The following is a 25346-nucleotide window of genomic DNA, read 5'->3' as shown; positions in this document are numbered from 1 at the left end:
CACGCTGGCCTGACCCTGGCTCCTTCTGCAGTCACTTAGCACCTCTGAGCACCAGCATCCTTCTCCATCAGACAGACGGAGAACCCCCCACGTCACCTGAGAGCAAGGTCATGCATGCACCGTATCCGGTGTGCTGCCCCTCGGTGGGCAGCATGTGTGTCCTACTAAGGAGGGACCCTCGTGCACCAATCAGTCAGAGTCAGAGGCAGTCTGAACACTCCATGCCCTGGCTTCCTGGTTTGCCTACCCAGCACTTCTCCCGCCCCAAATACCATGAGATATGGAGCTTCATTCAGCCTTCACGCATACATTCCGGCATTCGTTCAGCAAACGCCCGACTGAGCACCTTCTATGGGTCAGGCACTGGATGGGGCCCGGGGGAACACAACATGATTAAGACCACACATGCTCTCCACCACAAGGAGCTTCAGTCCCTTGGGGACGGCAGACACAAACCGACAATCACCAGATCAACTTCCCGTGTTTTAGGAACATTGGCTTTCTTCCCTTCCAAAATAGCCGCTGAGAAGGATTTTTATTTGGGTTTACAATCGACGAATGCTTTTCATGACCATGAGGACAGCACCGTAACTAAATCCAGAGTCAAGCCCCAGGCTCCCCCTGGTTCATCCAGAACCTGGCTCCTCCCAGTCCCCTCCCCACTCCTCAACCCACAGAAAGATCAGGGCTCACCCTGCACATTGAGGGTACCCCCCCACACTCTGCTTGTTGAAGCTGGTATATGTCTGCGCTCTTGGGTGCCCACATGTAAGAGAAATGTGTCTGCGACCATGATTAAAAACGTAATTAAGAAATAATCTAGCCATCCGGAAGGGAGAGGGAGACAGAGGGACTGCTCTGTCCTCTTGCACAGCTCGAGTTTCTGGAGAGGTTTTGCTGGAGACACCCACGAGGACAGCAGTTTGCTCATGAGGGCTGAGATCTGGGGTTCTGTATTCCCCACGTTGGCCCAGAGCCGAGCATATTCAGTCAACATTGGTTCTCAAATGCATAATCATGAACGAGGCTTTGTTCGTGAACTCGAAGCTGAACTAACTCGGCCCACAAAGAGTTTTCGGCTTGCACGTGACAGCCCTTCCCCTCGTTCACACAGCCAGCACCAGCTGGGCAAACACCTGGTCCCACACCCTGGGTAAGTTTACCAGGTAGAACCGTGTCGACCTACTGGGCTCCATCAGTATCAAATGATTTCTTGTCTCCAAGTAGAGGCTGGAGACAGTCAAATATACCCCAATCTCCTCCCCAGAGGAGAAACCTCCCTTGGATTCAGGTATGGAAAACTCTCCAGATGTTTTCCAGAGAGCAGTGAGTGGCCATGGTGTCCTGATGGTGACGACGGCAGCTTCGGGAGTGACAGGTCCGCGACACTCAGAGCTCTTCTGCAGACATGGAACTCACCTCCCAGAGCTCCAGACTCCTCACTTTTCTGGGCAGCCATTCACCCAACCTCATTTCTTGTAAACACTGCTAATTGCGAGGCGTCTGGGGACAGGACTGCACTTGCTGCGCTGTCGGCCGGCAGCCAGGCGTGACGCACACGGATGGGGCTCCAGGAACCCTCTCGCCATGCTGTCTCCAAACCGTCAGGACAAGACACCCCCTGTGAGCTTCCTGGACCATCCAGGTGGCTAATGACTCGGTGTTCAGGACAGTCCGCTTCTAGAAACCTCAGGGATTGTTCACTGGGTCTTCCCTCTCTGAGCCGTAACATGGGCATTCACGACAGATGTTGCAGATGTGCATTAAAGGAGAGCTGCCTTTGCCGACAGCCCATCCCCAGACCCAAGTGGAGCTCCCTGAAGTCCAGTGTGGCCTCAGAGACCAAGGCTCCAGGGAAGTGTGCTTCAGGGCAGAAGGCGGGACATAGCACTGATGGGGCATCTAGCACAAAAGGTCACTCCTTTTCTGTCCCTCGCCCAACGGGACGTGAATCCATAGAACTCTGGGCTCACACAACTCCTCCAGTGGCAGCGAGCAGCTTAAGAACCCCCCAACCTTGTACAACATGTGGGTTGGGTTAATTTGTTTCCTTGAAGGGTTAGTGTGTTTTAAAGGGATAGTATTATCCGGGAAGCTGAGATATACCACAGATATGTACGCCTTTGTGAATAAAAGCAAGATAGAAAAAGACATTTTCATGCTTAAAGTGAAAAGCATTTGCAACCAAAATATGGGCTGACAACACATCTTCAAAATCCCCGTGAAATAGGAAGGACAGAATCACCTAGAAAACACTCGAACTCTCGGCTCTCTCGGAGAGAGTCACGCCCTGGGGCACCTGTCAGGTTTCCTGAATTGTCCACTTTTCTCAGATTCCCTGGGCATTTATTTCCCAGGAAAAACCTCGGCTCCTGGCCACACACATCTGGGGGCTTGCGCCTCCAGATTTCCGTCTTCTTTACCCCGCAGAGTCCTGCCTTCCCCACTCCTTTTTATAAACCAGCCCAATTTTTTGAAAGGCAGCTGGGGCAAAATTGAAAAACAAACATGTCTGCTCCATTTACCCTGTGAATGTACAGAGGTGCTCCTTCTCAGCAGATGGAAAGGCACCGAGGGGAAGACAGGTGCTTCCAAAATAAACCACCCTGCATGGACCACAGCTCCCAAACCCCCTCACTCCCACCTCCCCATGTCCCTTCCGAAAGCTGCTAGCTCGGGTAGGGTCTCCCTGACATGTCCTTTCCCAGAACCTCCAACAGTTGCCTAGAGCTAGCCGCTTACCTTCGTGCTTGTAGGTCATCTCTTGGCAGCCGGAGAAGTACAAGCACACCAGGGTACAGAGACAGAGAAAGAAGGAGAAGTACAGCACAAAGAGGATGTATTCCATCACCGGGCGTGGAAGCAGAGCCCGCTAGTGCGTGTGCGCCCGGTGGGCTCAGAGCAGCCTCTCTGGCACCTGCTACCGGGCGTGTCTCCAGTGTTAGGGGGAAGCACAGCTTCTCCCCTGGAACATTCTCCCCACACCCGGAGCTCTAGGATCAGCCTCCGAGGGCCATGCTGCCAGCTCGAGATCTGGGGCCTGAGAGCGGCCGGTTTCCAGGGCCCCGGCTGGCACTGTCATCATCACCCAGGACAGCTTCCCCACTGGGTCATTCCCTGGGGGCTGCCCTCCTGGTGCTGCCCTTCCACAAGCCTCAGGCCCCTGGGTGATCGTTAGGCCCCTGGGAAGAGCACTAGCAACGGTGACTCAGAGAGAGTTTTCTTCCGGACCAGAGCCAAAACCCAGGGGGCACATCCGCCACTGCGTGCACTTGGGCAAGTTCTCTGCTCATCCCCCGAGCACCCCACATGCACCCCAGACTACCTGGACTCAGGGGCTCTCAGCAGTCTGTCCTTCAGCTATTTGTACAGACTGACCAAACCGGGATCCCCACCTGGGGCAGCCACGGGAGCCTACATTTCTTGGAGAAGCTTCTCTCAGCAAAGCAGCCAAAGTAAAATCCCGTGTGTCGGAGAAAAGGGATAGATAATCCTATTAAAAAGGAAAACTGCTGTACTTGGAAAGATAGTCAAGCCGTATGAAAAGGCAAAGGACAATCACAAAAAGAAAAGTGTAGACAATCAGGTTCATATGTATATTTCAACTGTAATGATGCTGGACACTGCTCCTTCCAAAATATCCATGATATGAGCTATGTAACCACATCTTAGCATCTACTAAGCCTTTCATTCATGTTTCCAAATGAGCTGTTCCCAACACATACCACCCAGGCAGAATCGGGACTGGTTCAGGGATGAGCCCGTAACCAGACTGAGCCAAGGAGCACAGCCCTGGGACTCTTGCTGGAGCCACCGAAGAGAGATGTCCTCCCACCTCTGAAGTTGCTAGGCAGGTATAACACCGGCTTACAGCCTACAGCTGCTGAAGCTGATTCAGGCATCACATGGGGAAGCCCACCTGAGAAAGAGGCCAGCCCAGGGGAAAGCAGAGTAGAAAGGGGGAGAGAGACAGGCTCCAGGCAATTTTGGGTAAGCATCTGGATCCAGCTGTGCCTGAAACCAGCTACCTCTAGACTTCTTAGCTACATAAATTCCTTTCCTTTCTGAAATGACTGAGTTTTTTGACACACTCAATAGAAAGAACCTTGGCAATGAGGGAAGGGGAGAGAAGCCTAGAAACCATGCTATCTGCAAGCTGTTAAGTTTGCTCAGAGTCCGGCTGGGAACAGAACTGTGGGAAACGGCAGCCCAGGAACAAAGCTGAGTGGAAACAACCCTGCAGAAGAGCAGAGGATTCCTCTGCTACTTAGAAATGGAAAGCGTGGCCCATGACGACAAGTGCCCAGGAACCCCAGCCACAGAAGGTGGTGCATCCCGGCTTCTGTTCCAACGCAGCTCCCACCACAGAGTGGTAAGCTTTGCCTGGAGGGACACAAGGTCAAGTCTGGATAGGCCCCAAGTGTCTGATGAGAAAGTATGCAGGGCGATGGTGAGTGACCCTCCAGCTGAGATCCGCCAGAAGGTCTCAGCTCAGGCCTCAGCTGCTTCCTGGTGACACCAGCCCCAGGGGCCATTCAGGGACAAAGGGCCCACCGTACTGACACTTGGGCTCAGAGAAGGGCAGTTCTGCCCGTGGCACTCTGATGTTTCTCAGCTATCTTCCAGTCTCTTGCGAAGGATGGCTACCATCCAAAGGGCATGGAGAGCTCACCTCACTGTGACCTGAGACAGTTTCCCTTTTAAGGTGACACAAATGAGAACCAGGGACATGAAGAGCAGGGCCTGGTTATCTGAAGTCAATGCACCCACCAAAGGAAAGCTACTGATGTAAGGAGAAGGGAGAAGGACAAATAATAATTTGTGGATCCCTGACCCAGGCGCTCTGTTTGGTCTCCTGGATGGGATGATCACAGCTCCCCAAGGTCAATGCCATACGGCCAGGAGCCGGACCAGTCTTCCATGTGGTTGCCAGGCTACAGCGTCTCCACCTCTCCCCAGATCCATCCCTGCTCAAACCAGGGCGCGTGAGTCAACCATGCTGACATGCATGTCAACCTGTCAACCATGCATGACCTTAGCTGTGCTTGCATGCTTGGCTCTCTACCAAGACATGACTCCATGATGCTGGGCAACAAGATTTCAGACAGCAAGCTCACCGTCCCCACCCAGGCAGGATTTCAGTCAGGTTCATCTATGCTCCCAGCCCTCCTGCAGAGAGCCTGGCCTCCCCACATGGGGCCTGGGGAACCCCTCGCTCAGAGTTCTCCTGCTACTTCCTGTAGGCGACTGAACTAGCAGTGTCCTGGGGCAGAGATGCCCACACTTATCCTGTCCCCAGGAGCATGATGAGACGGGGTCAGCGACCCTCTGAGTGTGAAGGTCCCCCTGGGGACATCACATCAGGGCATAACAGCTCTACTATCACCACTGGAGTGTGGGTGTGGAGGGAAATTCAGAGTCCAGGTTCTTCCAGAAAATTCTGGCACAAAAATTTGGGCCAAGCAAAGGCTCAGACCAAGTGTGATAAAGACCGCTTTACAAACAGACAGAGCTTGATGGAGGTGTTTGAGGGGAAATAGTAACTCCTGAACCCTAGCAGCCTGTGGGAAGGAAGACAGAGAAGCTGTCCAGGCCTGAGAGAGAGCCCTGGGAGCTCAGGTCCCAATCTGGTCCCGGACGATGCCAGGAGAAAGTAGGAATGTGTTGGGGAAACTGCTCTCCCCTAAATCTGGAGAAAAAAAGAAAAAAGGCTTGTGGATCATAGAAACAATAAGTGGAAATGACTGTGAACTAGCTCAGGAAAATTCCCATGGAGGCTCCCAAACTCCGTCTTCTAGTGGCAGTGATCTATTTCAATTAGTGACCGAACATCCCCATCCCTGGAGATGACCCAGGGCTGTGCAAACGCACTTGGCCAGTCAAAGCAATGTGCTTATACAATTAACAGCTATCTGGGGACACCTACTCTGGGCCGAGACAGTGGGGGGGGCACAGCAGGTGGGACACAGCTCTGGCCCCCCTCAACCGTGTCCATGCAAGCCTAGCAAACCCCAAGTCTATTCTAGGCCCTTTTAGAGTTCTCTTCCCACAAACACATTCAGAAATTGGGAAAAGGAGAAACAGAATCCTTACTTACTCCACGAATTCTGATATAGGCTTGAAAAACTGAGTCGGGACTCAATAGTGGGGTTCCCAAAAACCCTACGTAGGAGCTTCATGAGGAGTCAAATGCCACAGCACATCCCGTTCCTCCTCAAGCTGGAGGCCTTTAGACTGCTGTTTTTGCAACTTGCCCACAGTGACCATGGCATTCACACACGTTACCAGCAGCTGGGCAAAATGTTGCGTGTCTTTCAGAGAGCACGGGGGGTCCCACATGCTCCCCCAAAGCCTTCACACCCTGTGATACATAGCCCACCTTCTGGAAATCTAACCCTGGGGGACCATCCAGACCCTGGACACAGCCTCCTGGACCAAAGGAGGCCACTGTGGTGGCATCTGCAGAAGCAGAACGTCCAGTCACTTCATGGAACGGGCAGCACGCAGGGATGACAGACCTGCCCCATAAAGCTGTCTACACAGGCATTAACACACTCACTCGCTGCAACAGCCCTTAGAGCCACAAGGGGCTGAAAGCTAATAATGGGCCCAACCCAGAACAGCAAACAAATTTATGGCCCATCTACTCAATGAATTATGTAGTCATAAAAATCTGTATTTATGATGACGGGGTCCTAACACGGGTGCATGCATTGTGGTACAATATTAAGGACAAAAAAGCAAAGCAAAACAAAACAAAACAACAACAACAAAAAACCCAGAAAGCAAAGTGGATTCTGCAGTTACAACTATGTTACTAAGAAAAAGAGGGGACACCAGGGCTCCGGGGGTGGGTGTGTTGTGGGGTTTTGCCTTAAAATGCCCTTCATCCTGCTTGACTTGGTGGTGCAAGCTTTTGGAGCCCAGACTTGAGCTTGAACCCGTGCCTTGCCAATTCACTTTGAGCTATTTCTATGCTATATACCATGTGCTTCCTATAACCGTCAAATGGATATACAGCGCCAAGCTCAGGGGGTTGCTGTGACAATGAAGTGAACTGGAGCGTACGTCACCCCTCAGTCAAGTGACCAAGTCCAAGCTCAGCCTGCAGATAGATTTGATTGGGGCCATGGAGTGTTCTATGAACAATTATGCCAACATTTAAAATCCTTCAATTTTATATAAATGAGGTGCTTTGGGGTGAATTGGGTCCCCCCTCCAAGAAAGACCTGTTGAAGCCCTACCCTTAGTACTCCATTAACATGAGGTGGGCAGGGTGCAGGGTGGGCCCCTGATCCCAGACGACTGTGAACTAGCTGGTGTCCTTACAAGAAGACAGCCATGGGATGCACAGGGATGACGGGTTCTGACCACAAGAGCAGAGGCTGGGGTCAGGAAGCTGCAAGACCAGGAACACTGAAGAGAGAAGCTAAACGAGCCGAGGAAGGATTCCCCTGCAGGTTTCAGAGGCGGCACCACCCTGCCCACACCTTGACTTTGGACCTTCAGATCCCGAAACTTGTATTGTTCTCCATCACCCAGGTTGGGGTATTTTGTACAGCTGCCCCAGAAAACTAACACAAAGAGTCCCCACTTCTCTCAAACCCCTGGAATATGTGATACTACCTGGTTCTAGGGGCTCAGTTTGCCACAGGCCCCAGCACTCCCTACTGCCACCCTGACAGGAAGGCTTCGCATAAAGGGTTGTAGGGTAGCACATCGGCACTGCTGTTTCCCTTGCACAAGTTTTTCCAGAACCGCATCTCGATCAGAAGATAAACTGGGAGGGGCCTCCATAGAAAGGAGAACAGATCCACATTTTGGTGGCAGTGAAAAAATGTTCAAAGGTTTAAATGCAAACTGGGTTTTTTTTTTTTTTTTAACATCTGCCCCAATTTGCTCTTTTCATTCCAGCCTGTTCCCTGTGGTGTCTGAATGTTCCCAGGCCAGCTGTGTTCTCTCTGCCAGGATGTTTGGGCACTGTCTCTATAAGACCACATTTTCCAAAGAGAACATAGTTCTGCGTTATTCCAGCAAAATCCCAAAGCTCCTGACTTTGTCAGAACAGGATATAAAACATTACAAACCAAGCCTGAGTGCCCTTTAAATCCTTCAAAAGGTCTAAGTATTTATGCTTTTAATTTGGAGAGAGCCGCCCCAGAGGCCCACGTAGAGAATCCTTCGGTAAGTTTTCCATGAATAAATTACAGGTGCTGGCCCATGGCCATAACCAATGTCGCTTTGAGAGACACCATAACAGCTTTCTCCCCCTCAGACACGCAGAGACAAAGCAATCCCCTATGGATTGCTTGCATTTCCCCCAATCCTGTCCCGGGCAGGGCTGCAAGGACACCTGCACCACTGTGGGCTTACCTTGGGGGGCTTCAGACTTTTCCCACGATGTCTTTTGGAGCGCAAGAGCCGTTCCCTCTCCTGGAAGGGGACACACATGTTGGCATTTGCAGCCAGCTCATGTCACACCAGCCAACCCACTGGCCCTCACCCTGCACCGGCCTGTCCACCTCAGGCATGGGTCAGTCCAAGTTCTGTGCCCCCGCATGACGACCACTTCCCTGAACGCAAGCTACAGGACCACCCTGCTTATTCAGGTCCCTAACAAGACTGGGACTCTCTTGAGAAAAATCCCCAAGTTTGCCAATCCTGAAAGCCCCAGACTGTGTGCTTTGGGGGCTGGAAGCTGCAAAGCACTGGGCAGCATGGACTCGTGAGGTCTGCAGCCCAGAATGAAGTAGCATGTGGTTGCAAACTCAGACTGAGCTGGGACCAAATCCTCAGGGGGCTCCTCTAGACCAGGTGACACACTTCATTCCTCTGACCTGAGGTTCTTCCTTTGCTCTGCAAGGCTAGAACCTACCACGCAGAGTGGAGCCTGTGGCTGCCTGGCAGCTGCCATCAGTAGGCATGGCGTTCTCATAGTACTAGAAGGTGCGGCAGCCTTCTATCCCAGGCAAAACCAGGACATCGCTCCCTCCGAAACAAGCTCCACTTTATCCCTGGGCTGCCAGGAACCCCAGAGACAAACCTGTTGCTTGGTTCCAAACCCTATGGTCTACCTATTTGTACCTCCCCGTCTCAATGGATGTGACGGTCTGTATGCCTTCTAGTCTCATTGGTTTATTCTTCCTCTTTCCAATCTATCCTCATTTTATTGAAAGTGTGTTTTTATCTTACGCTGTATCAAGTCTTTGTGTAACGAAGAAAGATGACAGGCTAGATGGAGGGAAGAAAGGAGGGGAGGACAGGAAGGTAGGTGGATGGGCGGACAGACGGACGGATGGAAGGAAGGAAGAAGGGATGTCAGGAGGAGGGAAAGACGGGAGTACGGTGGTGGAGAGGGATGGAGGATGGGGCAGAGCGGATTAGTGGCTGTAAGGAAGGAGGGAAGGTGTTGAAACAGAAGACGAGAAACCAGCAAGGTGACCTTGACAATTATGGTCAAAGCTTTTTCTAGAACTTTGATCACTGGTTTGTCTATACTTTGAAGACCCATGAATGGAACCACCACATTCCCTCTTGGGCAGTGAGAACACACTTTGCTTCTAAGATCCAACAGAAGCTTACTACAAGTTGAAGAATGAATCTTCCAAACCACTACAGAATGCTACAAATTACTACAAATTCTCCCTTATGGTGCCTAAGCTCCTTTCACAGACAGCTGGGGGTAACACTCCACCTACTAAGACATACTCATCTCCCTTGAATCTTATATACACACAGAGTCCTAGCAAGCCCTTCAAATTCTAGCCTGATTAAAAGGTGCGGGCTTTCAAGTTCATGGTCTGTGACAACAGCTAAAAAAAAAAAGAAAAAAAAAAAAGACTTCTTAGGGACAAATTGTGCCCACTCTGTAGAGGCTGGAAGATTCATTCTCCAAACTGATGCTGCCTCTTAACGACAGCAAATCAGGGAGAAGGTTGGGAAAAAGAGTAGCCATGGAAACTGTGCCCAGCTTGCACAGAGTTCTAGGCTGCTTCCTGGGGGAATAAAGCAGGGAGGGGCGCAGGCGGTGGGTGGGCTCATTGAGGCCCCGCCCACGTTAGTCACCCCGCCCTGAGCCTCCTCGCCAATCCTGGCACAGTGTCATTTGGCGCCACACCGAGGGCCCCTGTGGACAGCAGCCTTACCAGTGAGAGGTCGTCGATGACGTGTTGCTGCTCCAACACCTGCAGCCGCAGGAACTCGATCTCCTGCTCGTCCCTGGTCAGGCTGAGGTCGTTCAAGGAAGTGTGTCGCTTCAGAGACGCCTGGGCGGACAGCTTTTCTTTCTGCAGCCAGAGGGAGAGAGCATCGCGGGGGGGTTCTCCGTGGACAGCTTTGCCAGCTGGGGGATACATGGTGTGAGCTCGGGGATATGGGACACAAGGGGGGATGACGGCCAGCCAGTCCCCAGGCTGGAGGAAGCCATGGATACAGAACAGAAGCCAACCTGGGCACGGCTCAGAGAAAGGGCTGGCCAGGCACGGGGGTGGGAGGTAGTTGCCCAAAGGGAGCCCTGGATGCTGGACAAGGATGCTGGTGAGGCAAGCACGCCACCCGTCATCACGCACCCTGGCACCTGGACCTTGCACCCCGCGGAGCCTCAGTCTTGTTGCTATAATAGGGGTGACTGACCCTAACTTGGACAATGAGCCTCAGGCCCTTCCACAGTCCCTCAAACGCAAGACACAGCCCTGATCACAAAAACGAACCCCTCTCCTTGGGAAGAATGCAAATCCCTTATGCAAAGAAAGTGCTTGGAGCAGAAATGGCCATGGCTTTCCCCCAGTAAGTGTGCTCAAGAGCCAAGTGGGTTGGGAGGCCTTTCTTTGCCACCACTCCATCCTCCAGAAAATCCCCAATGCTGGTGTTGCCACCCCACTTTCTGGATGAAGGCACTCAGTTGCAGGAGCAATGAGGGGGTGCCTCCAAGGCCCCGGTGGCATCAGACAGCAGAGCACAGGCACAGCCCCAGCTGCCAGGCGCTGCCTGGCGTCTTCCCTCTGGGCACAGAGCCCACAGCACAGCAGGTCCCAGAGAAGCTGGAGCAGCGGGGATGGGCGTGGACTGAGACCCCTCACAAGCTTACGGGAGGAGGCGGGGGCTGCGGGGAGAACAAGGACTGTGAAGGTCAGGGGCTAGAGACTCCCAGATGGAGACCAGAACTTGGAGCTGGCGGTCCCAGGTGGCCAATGGCTCACCATTTCCACGTTCTCCCTTGTGAGGTTCTTGATTTTTTCCTCCATCCTCTGGATGCTCTGCAGCAAATCCTCATTCTTCTTGTTCATTCGCTTGTTCTTCTCCACAAGGGGCTTCAGCTGGACCTCGGTCTCCCGGGAGCGTTTCAGCTATGGACAGAAAGACACAGAAGGCCGCTGGCTTTAAGACCCATCAAAGCGCTGAGGTCACAGTACGGAGGCTAGCAGAGATCCAGGCTGGGCCTTCCTTGGGACCGGAGCTGCCACCCTTAGGACCACATTTCCTGGATGGCACAAAACCTGAGAAGACCCCACAGACACCTGGCTTCCAAACATAGTATCCAACCTGAGGCTCAGAGGGCTCTGGGTGAGGCAGGAGAAGGAGGTTACAGCCCAACACGGGGAGGCCCACAGATCTGCCGTGGGGCCCCCTGTCCACTAGTCCCCAGAGGTCAGGATCACACGCACAGAGGGCAATCCAGTGACCTAGCTCCTCCTGGCCAGCATTGCTTCCTAAGTACAGACCCAGCAGAGAGCTCTGGCCCTCTTCAGATGAGAGGGAAGGCCTGGCCCCCCTCATTGCCAGACTCCGTGCTGGAGATAGAAAGATTCGTAAGGTGGGATCAGTCCTGGAGGTGCTCCCTGAATCCTGACAACCAGCAGGGTGTCCTTCCAGTCTTTTTTGTCCAACAGGCATGGGGGGAGCCCCTCTTGGGGCTGGGGCTGGGTCAAAGGGATGACACAACAGGGTGGCCTTCCAGTGAATGGAAGAGGAGGGCAAAGACAGTAGAGGAGGTACGAACACTGTGAGACAAGGGCAGACAGATGTTCCGGGCGGGGAAACTGCATGCCCAGATGTTCCAAGCAGACAAGAACACAGCTTGCTCAGTGCAGTGGGAACAGAGAAAGTGGGGTGATGCGCAAAGGAAGAGCAGGCATAGTGAGGCATGGTTTAGGGAGCTGGAGAGCTCTGTCATTGAGTTTCTACCCCTGGCCCTCAAGGGCTTCAAAGCATGAGCACTCTATGGTCAGCTCTGCCTTCTAGAACACACTGTGGTAAGCCTTGCCAGGCTTATTCAACCCTCCCCACAACCCGAGGAGGGGGCCCCATCTTCATCTCACAGACAGAGAACCTGACCTCAAGGAGCTGGGGTGCTGTACTCCTGACCATACAGAATGTGCTGGCTGGTACCAAGAGTCAAGCACAGGCACTTACCCCAGATCCCGGATTTGGGGGACCAGGCTATAAGAAAGATTAAACAGTTGGGGGGCATCCACTCAAATACAAAACGGACTTTGACCCATAGGTTCTACTTCTGGAAATCTACTCCATGCAAAAGAACCTGAACAACCTCGCAATCCCGATGGGCAGGGCTGTAATCCATAAAGCAAGTTGCAGAACAATAATACTGAGGGGAAATATCCCATTTGTAACCGCAAAACAACCGCAGAAACTCCTGTGGTGGATGTCGGTATGTTTACGTGAGCATGAAAACCACGTAAGAACCACCTCAGAGAGCTAAGAGTCCTTATTTCATGATTTTAAGATCAAGGGACTGGCTAGCTGGCCAGTTTCTGCTTTATGCACTTCAGGGTGCTCCGAATTGTTTCAAGGAAGCTCCATCTGTTTCTAATCTTCTTAGTAAACTGTTCTACAGTGTGCAAAGTTCATGAATGCTTAACTGGAAAGTGTACATCTAATACTAGACGTACGGTCTTATTAAACCCATTTTAAAAATATGCCTTTAGGGGTGCCTGAGTTAGATCTCTGCCTTCGGCTCAGGTCATGATCTCAGGATCCTGGGATGGAGCCCCACATCGGGCTCTCTGCTTAGCAGAGAGCCTGCTTCCCTCTTTCTCTCTACCTACTTGTAATCTCTGTCAAATAAATAAAATCTTTTGAAAATATGCCTTTAAAAATACTTGAAGGAAACGAATTAATCTTGATTCTGTTAAAATTGTGAAAAGGTTGAGGTGTCTGGGTGGCTCAGTTGGTTAAGTGTCTGTCTGCCTTCGGCTCAGACCGTGATCTCGGGGTTCTAGGATCCAGCCCCACTCGGGCTCCTTGCTCAGGAGAGAACCTGCTTCTCCCTCTCCCTGCTGCTCCCCCTGCTTGTGCTCTCTCTCTCTCTGAGACAAATAAATAAATATTTAAAAATTTTAAAATTATATTTGATTTTTTAGAAATTGCAAAAAGGTGACATTTCTTAACACTGTTCATTTCCCGTGTTTTTCAAATAGGATGACTTACTTTCATAATAAAATTTAGAATCAAGAGGAATATGATGAGGCATCCAGAGGTTTATGTACCAACTCTCATTACATAAAAATTCATTAGCTGTTTATCCAGCAAACTTAACACATATTCAAGAAATCGCTCTTCTTACTAGATTTTTTTAACCTGAAGTCCCCGTTCATTATTTTTAAAATTAGAAATCCATGAACTTTTATGCAAAAGAAAGTAAACAGAGATGCAAAAACTAAAAATGATCTATAATCACACCACCTAAAACAACATCCAACATCCAGCATGATGACAATGTATCTTTATTCTATAACCTGCGTGTCGTTTAATTTACTGCAAGCCCATTTCCAAGGCCAATAAATAGGATCTCTATCGCCATCCCTAAGGACGGCACTCAGTGCACCACAAAAATGGTGCATAATTATGTGGCCCAGTACTTGAGTATTGAACAACTGGGTGTTTGTTTCATTTTGGATCGGTCTCCCATAAACAGTGCAGTGAACACTCTCTCCACACCCCTTCCATCTCCCACTGACTATTTGCTTGGGATAAATTCCTGTAGAAACAGGGGTGCCTGGGTGGCTCAGTCGTTGCGCATCTGTCTTTGGCTCAGGTCATAATCCCAGGGTCCTGGACCAAGCCCCCTGCTCAGAGGGGGTCTGCTTCTCCCTTTCCCACCACCCCACTTGTGTTCCCTCTCTCACTCTGTCTCTGTCAAATAAATAAAAACATCTTTTAGAAATTCCTGTAGAAACAAAGGGCAAGTTGCAGCTTTCTTTACTGGGTGTGTGTTCGATTTTTTAATCTGAGATTAATGAGAAAGTAAAGAAAACTTAAAGAAAGTAAAGAAAACTGGGAGGCATCTACACTGTGTGTTCAAGGCGGGTTTTGCGGCCACAGGGCGGTTTCCTCGCGCCCTACAAGGCAGCAATCTGCATCTCGAGACAGCATCTGCATCTCGTAAAGCTGATTACCAGTTCGTTCCTTTCGTCCGCCAGGAGGGTATTTCTGTCCTCCAGCTTCCGTATCACCGAGTTCAGCTCAGCAATTTTTAGCTGGAATCGCCGCACGTCTCGCTCATCCATATGTTGATCCTAAAAAAATTGTCAAGATACAAATGTACTTTGAGGAAGCTTACAGGACACTAAGCGCTCCCAGAAAACCCATGGGATGTGACAGAGAGTTCCTTGTCGGGAGGCCCAATGTCAGGCGTGGCTCCCTGAAGTCGAGCCACACAGATGGGCACCCCAGGCTCCACCAGGGACTCACAGGAAGACTTCACCTCCGATGACAAGACTGCAAGGTCCTCCAATGGCTCCCACACAGCCAAATGTGGTCTCTGGGCACCTTCACGTCTGAGCCCCTGTCCACGGTGCCTCTCTTACAAAGACCCATCATGAATGAGCTAGGACATTCCTCAAGACCCACTGGGCCAATCTTGCCGACCACTGAGATGCTGGAATCTCACATGGGATCTGCACAGAGCATGCATGACAGACATTCAACCATGTGGTGATTGAATGAATGAGTGAATGAAAGAATGAGTGAATGAATGAGTGAGTGAATGAGTGGGTGGATGAATGAGTGAGTGAGTGAGTGAGTGAATGAGTGAGAGAGTGATTGAGTGAGTGAAGGAGTGAGTGAGTGAATGAATGAGTGAGTGGGTGAATGAGTGAGTGAGTGAGTGAGTGAGTGAATGTGTGAAACTGAGGGAATGAGTGCGGGAATGAATGAGTGAGTGAATGAGTGCATGCACACTGCTTCAGCCTCCTCTGTGCATGCTAAGCACCAAGCTATTGCCCTCAAAGCCCTTTCTGCTGGCTAAGCCCCCACCCATCTTGCAGGACTCCGACTTCAACACTGGGCCCCCTCCTGCACTCCTATGGCCCACATGGCACTGATGTCTTCATTTCCTTCTTGTCCACTGAGTTCAAGACGGCTGGAGGCATGAGCGGCCGGATGCTCACCTCTATATCCCCAGGCCTGGGCCTGGCACATGATGAATGTCAGCCCATTTAGGGAGGGAAGGAGCCAGGACGGATGGACAGATGTAAGGGAGGGAGGGGGAAGGGAGGCAAGCAGGCAAGGTGACCGGAAGAATGACCCACAGAAAGAAGGACAGGTGGTGGTCAGCCATGCGGCCCCACTGCTCGCACCTGCTGCTGTCCTCCTCACCTGGACGCCCATGAGCTCTGCCATGTCCCCTATCCCAGGCGGGAGCTCTCTCTTGGGGCTACTGTGGTACCGTTCCGCCTCTTTGACCTGAACCAACTGCTCATCCAAAGCCTCCTTTTGAAGAAGCAGCTTCTGAGTCTGACCCGTCTGAACCCCAAGTTCCTTCTCCAAGGCCAGAATAACACGATCCTTCCCTCTGATCTCGTCCATCTGCCAAAGAGAAAGAACAAGCCATCAATCTATGGGCCTGTGACCAGGGAAATCTCTCCCTCTTTGGCCTGAGGCCCAGGAAACAGTTAAGCGGGACCACCAACCTTGGTCAGCCGAACTCAGAAAACTCAGGACACAGAGAGACTACAGCCCATGGCCCGGGCCTGCTCCCCTAAGCACAGAGAAGCCAGGAAGTTATGGGTTCGGTGGCCTATATGTCCAACTAGACGCTTACCTGTGAAATATTTATGTTCTTGTCTTTCTCGCCTTCATGAAAGAAAATAAAATCCTGATTCCACCCTCCCAAGGCCCCTCCCTCCCCAAGCCTCTCCTGTCTGGTCTCAGGCCCACCCCTCCACCAAAATAGCTCCTGCTAAGCTCTTCAATGCTCCCCTGGCCCCCAAAGCCACAGGACAAATTTCTGTCCTCCATCTTCCTCACCAGCATTGGGCCCATGAACTTCTCCCACCCCTCTAGCCCTCTGCCATGAGAGCATGGTTTCTATCTTCACAGACTTACCTTGTCTGGCCGCCATCAGTGTCTGGGATTTCCAAGGATTGGCTCTCTCCCCAGTCCGTACCTCTTTCCCAGGCAGCCCTGTCCTCACTTATGACCTTAACCCCCCCATCTGCTGCTGACACCCCAGCGTGTTCCCCAGGCCCTGACTTCTCATGGGGCGCCAGATTCATAGATCCAAATTGATGTGTCTCCTGGGGTCTCTATGGGATCTCAGCCTCTCCACATGCCAACCTCCAAGCGAGCCCCAGTTCACGCAGCCTGCTCTTATCCCACATTCCCCGGAGGACACCAAGCAGAAAGAAGCTTACAGAAGAGAACGTTTAGGCCCCAAGCCATACACTTGCACTGATTCCCGACACAAAACCAACAGCTGGGAAACTGCCCCAGTAAGAGTGCTATACTGGGATGTCATTCCTCCATACCACCACCCCACCCGCCACCACCAAATCCATGTCCTTCCTAGAACCTGAGAAGGTGACATCATTTGGAAAAGGGTTGTTGCAAATGTAATCAGTTAGGAGAACGTCACTCTGGAGCAGGGCGGGCCATTATGACTGTCTTTAGAAGAGAAGAAGAGGCACATGGACACCCAGGGAGAAGGCCGGGTAGAGATAGAGGGCAGAAGCCGTAGGGATGGGCCTGGGAGCCTGGGAATATCATGGACCACCTGCAGCCCCAGCAGCCGGAAGCAATGTGACACCCTAGTATTCTGATCACACAACTTACAAGTTACAGCCAGTGCAGATCAACAACTTGGCACACTGGAAAAAGCCCGGTGTCTGGGGCAAGAAGTTGCAGCCCAGACACTAAGCTCCCACTGGCAGGCTATGTGACCTCAGCCAAAAAACATAACCTCTCTGCACCTCAGCTCCTTCCTGCACATAGAGAAAGGGACATAGGAACATCCACCCAAAAGGGGAGAAGAGACAAGCAGGCTGGTGGGGAACTGGGTCACTAGGCGGCCCTGACCCCACCACTTCCCGGCCTCATTGCCTGAGTCATGTTCCCTGATTTCCTCCTTCACCTCAGTGTTCTCATCTGTGAAATGGGGTTGAGAACAGCACAGAACTACTAGGGATGTTTTGAAAATTAAACATGCTAGCACAGGGAAAGCGCCTGGCACTGAACAGGCATCCAGTAGAAGCTAGCTCTGATGAGAGTTAGCCGATGGCACATAGTAGGACTCCACAAATGGTAGCACCTGTCCTTCCTAGACTTTGTCTCCCTTAGGTATTAGGATATTGAGGAAATAAATGAATACTGTAGATGTTTGAATGGTGGTCACTAAAAAGACATGCCCACAACCTTACTTCAGACTCCCGTGACTGGGACCTCATTTGGAAAGAGGGTCTTTGCAGACATAACTAGGTTAAAGATAGTAAAATGAGGAAATCATCCTGGATGAACTGGGTAGGTCCTGAATTCACCGATGAGCATACTTGTATGAAGAAGAGAGTCCAGGCTCGAGAAAAGAAGCTACAGGGAAGAGGCCAGGTGAGGACAGAGGAGAGAGGGTTGGAGTGCCGGGAGCCCCAGGAGCTGGGAGAGGCAGGAAGGAGACTCCCCTGGAGTCCCTAGAGTGGCACAGCCCTACCCACACCTTGCTTTCTGACTTCTGGTCTCCAGACTTTGTATGAATTCGCTTCTACAGGTTTAAGCCATGAAATTTGTGGCCATGTGTTAAGAAAATCACAGGAGAAGAACACAAATGCCCTTGAACCCAGATGCAGACCACCAGGGCAGACAATGCTGGTTAAGAGCCCCCACCCCCGGGGAGCAGGCAAGGCGAGCTCAAACGCCCCCCCAACACACACACACATACAGTGTGTGACCTCCTGACACACAGATGAAACCACCTGTCAGACCCGCTTCAGCCTCTGTCAAGTGGGGACATGGAGACCTTTCTAGAACCTACCTAGTCCACTTGTGGAAATTTAGATTTTTGTGCAGAGCCTGGGATATTATAAGCCGTGATCCGTGCTGTCTGCCCCCACTGATCTATGTTAGTTCCCGGTGAACATAAGTCCATCTTATTTAGACAGCAGACCATTAAACACTGATCAAACATGACTGAGATTATAGAAGGGACAAATAGTACTCTCAAAATACTGGGAGGTTTTCAAGCAAAGTTCTACAGTTCCGGAAAACTCTCTGAGTCACCTTTCTTTGAGAGAAGAAAGTGTCCTCCACTCCCCAGCCCCACGTGACCATCTCCTGGCTCCAGCCCAGGGCCTGCCAGGTGCAGCTTCTGGAACAGCCTCAGAACGTGCCCACGGCTCCCCCTGGTGGCGACCCACCAGGAGCTCCCCTCTGCGGGGAGAAGCACCTTCTGGCTAGAGAGAAAAATCCTTAAGGAGGCAGAAGACCTTTTGCCACCACTGATGCCAGTCCAGAAGCAGTAAGAAGTATGTGGAAGGAGTTCATTCATGTAAACCACTCCCCTGCTTTCATGAATGCGACAAATACTGAGCCGAGTGCCGTGAATTGGTACTGGGAAATTCTGTGACCAAAACAGAGCAGAGTCCCTGCCCTCAGAGCTTCTATTCTAGAGGGGGAGGAGCCAATAAACATAATAAACAAATCAACACTGCATAGATCCGAGAGTCATTGGTGCCAACAGAAAAAAATGAAGTATGGGCACCAATGGTGGGGGGTTGCAAGTTCACACGTAGGGCCCCCTGCAGCATCCAGGCCACGTACTTCTTTTTTTAAAAAAATATTTTATTTCTTTACTTGAGAGAGAAAGAGAACACACAAGCAGGGGAAGCAACAGGCAGAGGTAGAGGGAGAAGCAGGCTCCCCACTAACAGAGAGCCAGATGTGCGGCTCGCTTCCAGGACCCTGGGATCATGACCTGAACCGAAGAAGCCGCTTAGCTGCCTGAGCCATCCAGGTGCCCCTGAGCCACACACTTCTTGCTTTGCCTTGGAGCCCAGAAATGGAGCCCCCACCATGCATTACACTAGCTGCTCCCACACAAAGCAACAGCATGTCAAGCAGGACACCTCTGGAATCCCAAACTCTGTACCTAGAAAAGTGCCAATTCTTCCCCACTTACTTCAGGATATGAGCAGGGTCTTATACCCATCACCTTAGGAAAGGTTCTTAGAAAATAGTCCCCACCATCAGAGATGATGTCCAGGAACAAATGGGCAATGCAGAAGGGCTTCTGGAGTCAACATCCACTGGGCTGTTCTATTTCCCCAGCCAAAGTCCTGAGGGCCCCGAGGGTAGGAGACTTGCCAACTCACTCAGCCAATAACAGGCTCTTCATTTTTCAACGTCACGTTCAGCCCCCAGGCTGAGTTCTTAGCCACCCTAAGCCTCCAGGACCCTGACGAGGCCACCAATTGCTGCTGTTGGGATTCCTTGACCTGCAGCCCCCCCAGTGTGAAGCCATTCCTTCTCCCAGCTCCTGGTCTCAGCACAGGGCTTTAGCAGAGGGGTGGGGCCAAAGCCATTCCAGTTTCCAGGGCAGGCCCTGATTGGCTCACACCACCCACATGTCCCGCCTCCTGAGAGTACCTGGCTTGAGGACCTATTCGTGACCCAATCAGAGTCAAACAGCTTGGAGACAACACAGCTAGGCCCTCCTGCTCTTCCTTATTAGGGGCCAGAAAGGTGACTTTCTCTGGGCTGTGTAAGGACCAGGTTCTGGCACAGCGCAATGTGAGAGCCCAGAGGCAGAGAATGTTGCAGCAGGAGGCCGAGCAGAGCCTCACAAACCTGGATTCTGGGGGGGCATGAGTGCCTCGGGAGATGTGACCGGAGCTCATCCCAGTCCTTCAGTGGTAAAGGCTGACCAATGACAGTTCAAGCTGGTTCCAGGTGGAATTTCTGTCACTTGCAACTAAAAGAGCCTGACACAGAGTTCAGGAAAGCACACCAACTGGGCGACGGCTGCTCCTTCCTTCTCATATGCCCGCATGAGCTCAATACTACATGCATTACCGACGAGACACGCTCTCTCGTGGTCTTCAGAGGACCCTCACAGTAGACAGCATTCCCCCCATCTTACAGCCTGTTGTGGCCCAGAGCACATGCCCAGGCTCTCAGCAGTAGCAGAGTCGCGGTGCAAACACAGGTCTGCCTCTGCAGGGCCCGTGTGGTCTCATCGGTCCCACATCCACCGGGACATTTGTCCCTGCAAAAGCTTCATTTTGCCAGCTCCCAATGTGCCCATCAATGTGCGAGTAACTGTGTTAGCCCCACTCTGTCCCAAAGTTCAGGGAAAAAAGAATGAATGAAGATGTGGTGATGAGGTCATGCCAGATTAAGGTGGCCCCTGCGTCCATTCTTGATGTCCCTGCAAGAAGGGGACCAGACACAGACACAAAGGGAGGAGAAGACTACATGGAAGCAGAGTCTGGAGTGGCATGGCCACAGCCAAGGAACACTGAGGTTTCCCAGCCACCACCAGAAGTTGGAAGGAGCAAGAAAGGACCCTTCCCAGGAAGCTGCAGGGGGAGCACGGTCCTGCCCTTGATTTCAGACTTCCAGGCTCCACCACCATGAGAGAATATATTCTGGTTTTAAGCTACTGAAGTTGCCATCATTTGTTTCAGCAGCCCTGGAAGACTAACAGAGGGCCTAACTGGAATTAGGGGCTGCTGTGCACTTCAGTAAAAGGACATTGCCCGGTCCCTATTGCAACTAGGTGAAGCTGAGTGAGTAGGTGCTGGCCAAAGAGCAGGAAGATGGCATGTATGGAACTTCACAGAAGACCATGCCCTTCTTTACCGGCCCTCGTATTGGCAACCTGGGATGACGATGCAAGGGCTGGCACTCAGCAGGGATGAGGGGCCATGAGAACCTGAGCCACTTCCCAAAGCCCATTCTGAGGGCAAATCTGGGCGGTACCTGTGTCCCTCACAACCCTGTGGAGCCCTGTGGCAGCCCCCTTCAGACCTCATATATGAGAGAGAACTAAACTTCCAAATTTTAAGCCCTAGTGGACTGCGGTGGTCGTCTGTTACTGTCCGTTGGCAATGAGGCCAAAGCCTAACAGGTCTAGGAGATGAGTCTAGAAACTGGTGTTGCTGCCCCATGTGGACCATATTTGCCTTTCTTATTTGCCTTTCTTAAGAGGTATGTTAAATGTGTAAGCAGGGGCCCAAAGGCCTTCCCTCATTTCTAATCCGACCCAGCTGACAAAGAAATGAAACTCGGGCCACCTTCTGAACACGTTGCCATAAGCAATAGGCCTGCCTGAGGAATGACATTTTCTGAACTGCGAGGTAACAGGGGAAATGGACACTTGTTCTTGTCCCTTGATTCTGCAAGTGGCCACTTTAAGGGAAAACCCCACACACACCAAGAACACCTGAATTGAGGATATGCCTGTTTAGTGCTAAAACGGAAAAATCCTTTGGTGCATTTTAAATTAAGCTCCAGCAGTCCCTTAAGCAAATATTTGTTCCTTCCCCCATTTTATTTACTTTAAATATAAATTGCTCCTGCAAGAGAGGAGCACAGTTCATGGGTCTCCTGTTACAGGAACGATAAACTGGAGTTCACTTTATTCTCGTCACCCTGGGGCAGGTATGGGATTACTCCTGTATTGCACATGAGGCTCAAAGATGGTAAGCGACTCGATGGGGTTCACCCAGTGAACAAGACCAGATTCCACCCAGAGCAGACCTTCTCCAAAGGCTCCCTTTCCCTTGATGTGACAATGCCCCCTCCATAAACACACACACACACACACACACACACACACACACACACACACAAAGAGAAAAGGAGCTGGAGATTATTTCTGAGAACTCAATATCAGTATGTGCTTAGATCTTCTATAAATTAGATTATCGGGGTGCCTGGGTGGCTCCATCATTAAGTGTCTGCCTTCGGCTCAGGTCATGATCCCAGGGTCCTGGGATTGAGTCCTGCATCAGGCTCCCTGTTCAGTGGGAAGCCTGCTTCTCCCTCTCCCACTCCCCTTGCTTATGTTCCCTCTCTCATTCTGTCTCTCTGTCAAATAAATAAATAAATAAATAATCTTTAAAAAAAAAAATTAAAATCAGTGTATCTCCACTTGCCATTCTCAGAGCCAGATTAGTAACCTGACACTCTTCCACCAATTGGGTGACTGATCTAGAGCCAGTCTGCTGGACAGGGACCCTGGGTCATTTTGACCCCAATCCCTAAGTCTCTTACAGGGTCTCCCTCAGAGCCTCTCCCCCAGCCTCTACTTGTATACTCCCCATGCTGGGATACTCACTATCTCCCCAGGAAGCAGACAGCTCTACTCTTTGGAGTCTTCAGAATCTCACAATCTTTTGGGTATTGAGCATGGGGAATGAATGACCATGTCCTCCAATGACCAAGAAAAAAAAAAAAGTAGGCTCATGACCCTAGAAAATGTTCTAAGTGCCTGTCATCCAAGGTCCCTGCCCCTTGCCTTCCTAGCCACCTGCACCCTAGAGCTTGTCACAGGCACAGTGGGATCAGGGCCTGGCCAGGACCAGGCACACAGAGGAACTTGGAGCTGTCAGTGAGTAAGTGACCCAGCCAGGGCACAGGGACTCTGCTTGTGATGTCACTTTCCCTAGACCAGTTTCCTGTTGCACAAAATGAGACAGCAGGTAAAACCACTCTCAGCAAACAAGCCTGGGTACAGAAACCTGACAGGGAGAACAGGCCAAGTCCCTGTATCCTAGCAACTGCAGCCCCTGCTCAGGCATCCATCCTCCCCACCCCCACAGCCACAGTCCAGGTCCGACTCCCTCTGGGCTCCAGAGGATGCTTCAGGGGGTGCACAGAGGACATTTGGTGAAGTGTCCACCCTTGAGAGTCCATTGGGAGAAAAGATAGGCAGCAAGCAAATGTCTTCCATCATTATTCTGCCAGCCAAGCCCTGTGTGCTCACCACGATGAGGTCTGCTAGAAGACGTCCCCCAGGGCATGAAATCCCCCTCCTGCAATGTGACCTTGATCAAGGTCATCCGGAGGCAGCATACACTATAGAGATACATGTCTGGGAAACAGAATCATGCACTCCCAATTAGGGGATAGGGGCCTGGGAGCAGGCAAGGGGTCTCTGTCTTGCCATGATGTTTCTGTTCATGAACTGTGTGGTGGGTGCTTAAGGGTTCATTATCTCATCTATCCTTTTTGCCAGAAATGTTTCTTTTTTTTTCTTTTTTCTTTCTTTTTTTCTTTTTTTTTTTTTTTAGAGAGTGAGAAAAGCAGGAGAGGTGGAGAGAGAATCTCAAGCAGACTCCACACCCAGGACGGAGCCCAGCGTGGGGCTTGATCTCACAACCCTGAGATCACAACCAGACCTGAAATCGAGTTGGACTCCAAACTGACTGAGCCATCCAGGAGCCCCAGAAACATTGTATAATTTTAAAACTTTTGTTGAAGGCAAGAACATCAATTCTCCCATCCTTGACAATGGCAGTTTCCACTGTATTTTCATTTACTATTTTACAGGGAATCCAAGTATCAAACATTACCATGGCTATTTTAAAGTTATAGGAAAAATGATCACACCATACTCCTTTCATCCAGGGTTTTCCCCTCTGCACAGAACGATCTCCCATCACCTGACAAACTCCTATTCATCCTTCAAAACCCAGCTCACTTCCTCTGTGAAATGACTCACATACCAGAGTCACCCCTTGTTTTTCCTTGCTGCCTTTTACACTGGCATGGTACTAGCACCGAACTAATCTCCCCACACTGTAATAACCTGTTCATACGCCGTCGTCTGGTGGTCTGTCAGCTATCTGCTATCTAGGCACACATCTTATTTTTCTCTGCCACTCTGGTGCTGAAGCTAATGCTGGAACTCGGACAAATAAACATTCAATGGAAGGAATAACAACTCTACTTGCACTAAGGCCATCCTGAAAGAGTGGAGTGTTGTTTACACCCTAGTAGTCCCCTCCTTCTTATTGCCATTGTGCTCACTTTCATGTCTTTATGTACACATGTGTCTTCATTGCCCTGGGGTCTCCCCATGGGAGTGGAAGTCCCGGGCAGCATAAATTGCTGTTTTAAGGAACTGCCAAGTCATTTTCCAAAGTGGTCATAGCATTTGATGATTCCAACAGCAGCGTCTGAGCATTCCCAGTGTTCCACATCCTCCCTATTCTCTGTTATTGTCTGGTTTTGTTTTGTTTGTTTGTTTTTAATTATAGCCATTCTAGTGGGTATGAATAGCATCTAGTTATGACTTGTGTTTCCCTGATGATCCATGAGCTTGGGCAACTTTTCATTTGAGTACATCTTCTCTTTTTAATGCACCCTTAAAAAACTTTGCCCATTTTAATTATTTTTTTTTATTGCTTCAAAGTTGTTTTTACAATTCAGATAAAAGTTGTCTGTGATACATGTCTGGAAAATACCTTCTCCCGATCTGTGCTGTGCCTTGTCTCTCTTCCACTGATGCCTTTGGATGAACAGAATGTGTTTCTTAAATGTTCGGTGTACAACATTCTCTGAATAGTGCATTTATATGAATAGTGTATTTGTGTCCTGTCTGAGAAATATTTACCTAAACCAAGAGCATGAAAATATTGCTCAGTGTTATCCTAACAGCCTCTCTGGTTTGCTTTCTAACATCTCAGGCTATGGTCCACCTTGAATTAACCTTTATGGATAGCACGATGTAATGATCACTATTCCTGTTTTAGGTTGTTTTTCTTATAGATGTCCAACTACTCTAACACTGTTTATTGAAAGGCCATCCCTTTCCTACTGGACTGAGGTGTCATCTATTTCCTAAAGCAGGCAGACACCTCTGCATAGGTCTGTTTTGGGACTCTTCTGTTTCCTGTGATTTATCCACATATCATTCAGCCTGTCTTGGTAATAATCTTGATTATATGGTAGTATGAGTTTTCTTGATTTTGTTTGTCTTCAAGATTGTGAATCCAGGTCCTTTAAATTTTTATATCAAATTTAAAATCCACTTGCCAATGTTACAAAAAAAAAAAAAAAGTCTACTGGAGTTACGATAGGGATTGCCCTGAATCTATGGATCAATTGTGGGGGAA

At 50.5% G+C, this 25346-nt stretch overlaps 1 protein-coding gene across 6 annotated transcripts in view; it reads right to left on the bottom strand.

The window, feature by feature from the left end:
* The window catches only part of JAKMIP1 (janus kinase and microtubule interacting protein 1), a 129303-nt gene that overhangs the window by 34398 nt on the left and 69559 nt on the right, over window positions 1-25346 (bottom strand). For all 6 annotated transcript variants that reach the window (XM_032333786.1, XM_032333784.1, XM_032333787.1 and 3 more), the window contains 5 exons: window positions 15616-15825; window positions 14415-14534; window positions 11199-11345; window positions 10146-10286; window positions 8374-8433 (listed from right to left, as the gene is read on the bottom strand). In XM_032333786.1, the coding sequence (XP_032189677.1) occupies window positions 8374-8433; window positions 10146-10286; window positions 11199-11345; window positions 14415-14534; window positions 15616-15825 (678 nt within the window). The remainder of the gene's footprint in view (window positions 1-8373; window positions 8434-10145; window positions 10287-11198; window positions 11346-14414; window positions 14535-15615; window positions 15826-25346) is intronic.

This window comes from Mustela erminea, chromosome 2 (assembly GCF_009829155.1).
Source record: "Mustela erminea isolate mMusErm1 chromosome 2, mMusErm1.Pri, whole genome shotgun sequence".
NCBI classification, from domain to species: Eukaryota; Metazoa; Chordata; class Mammalia; order Carnivora; family Mustelidae; genus Mustela; species Mustela erminea.
The sequence above is the reverse complement of the archived record's forward strand: the minus strand, read 5'-3'. Positions and strand labels throughout refer to the sequence as shown.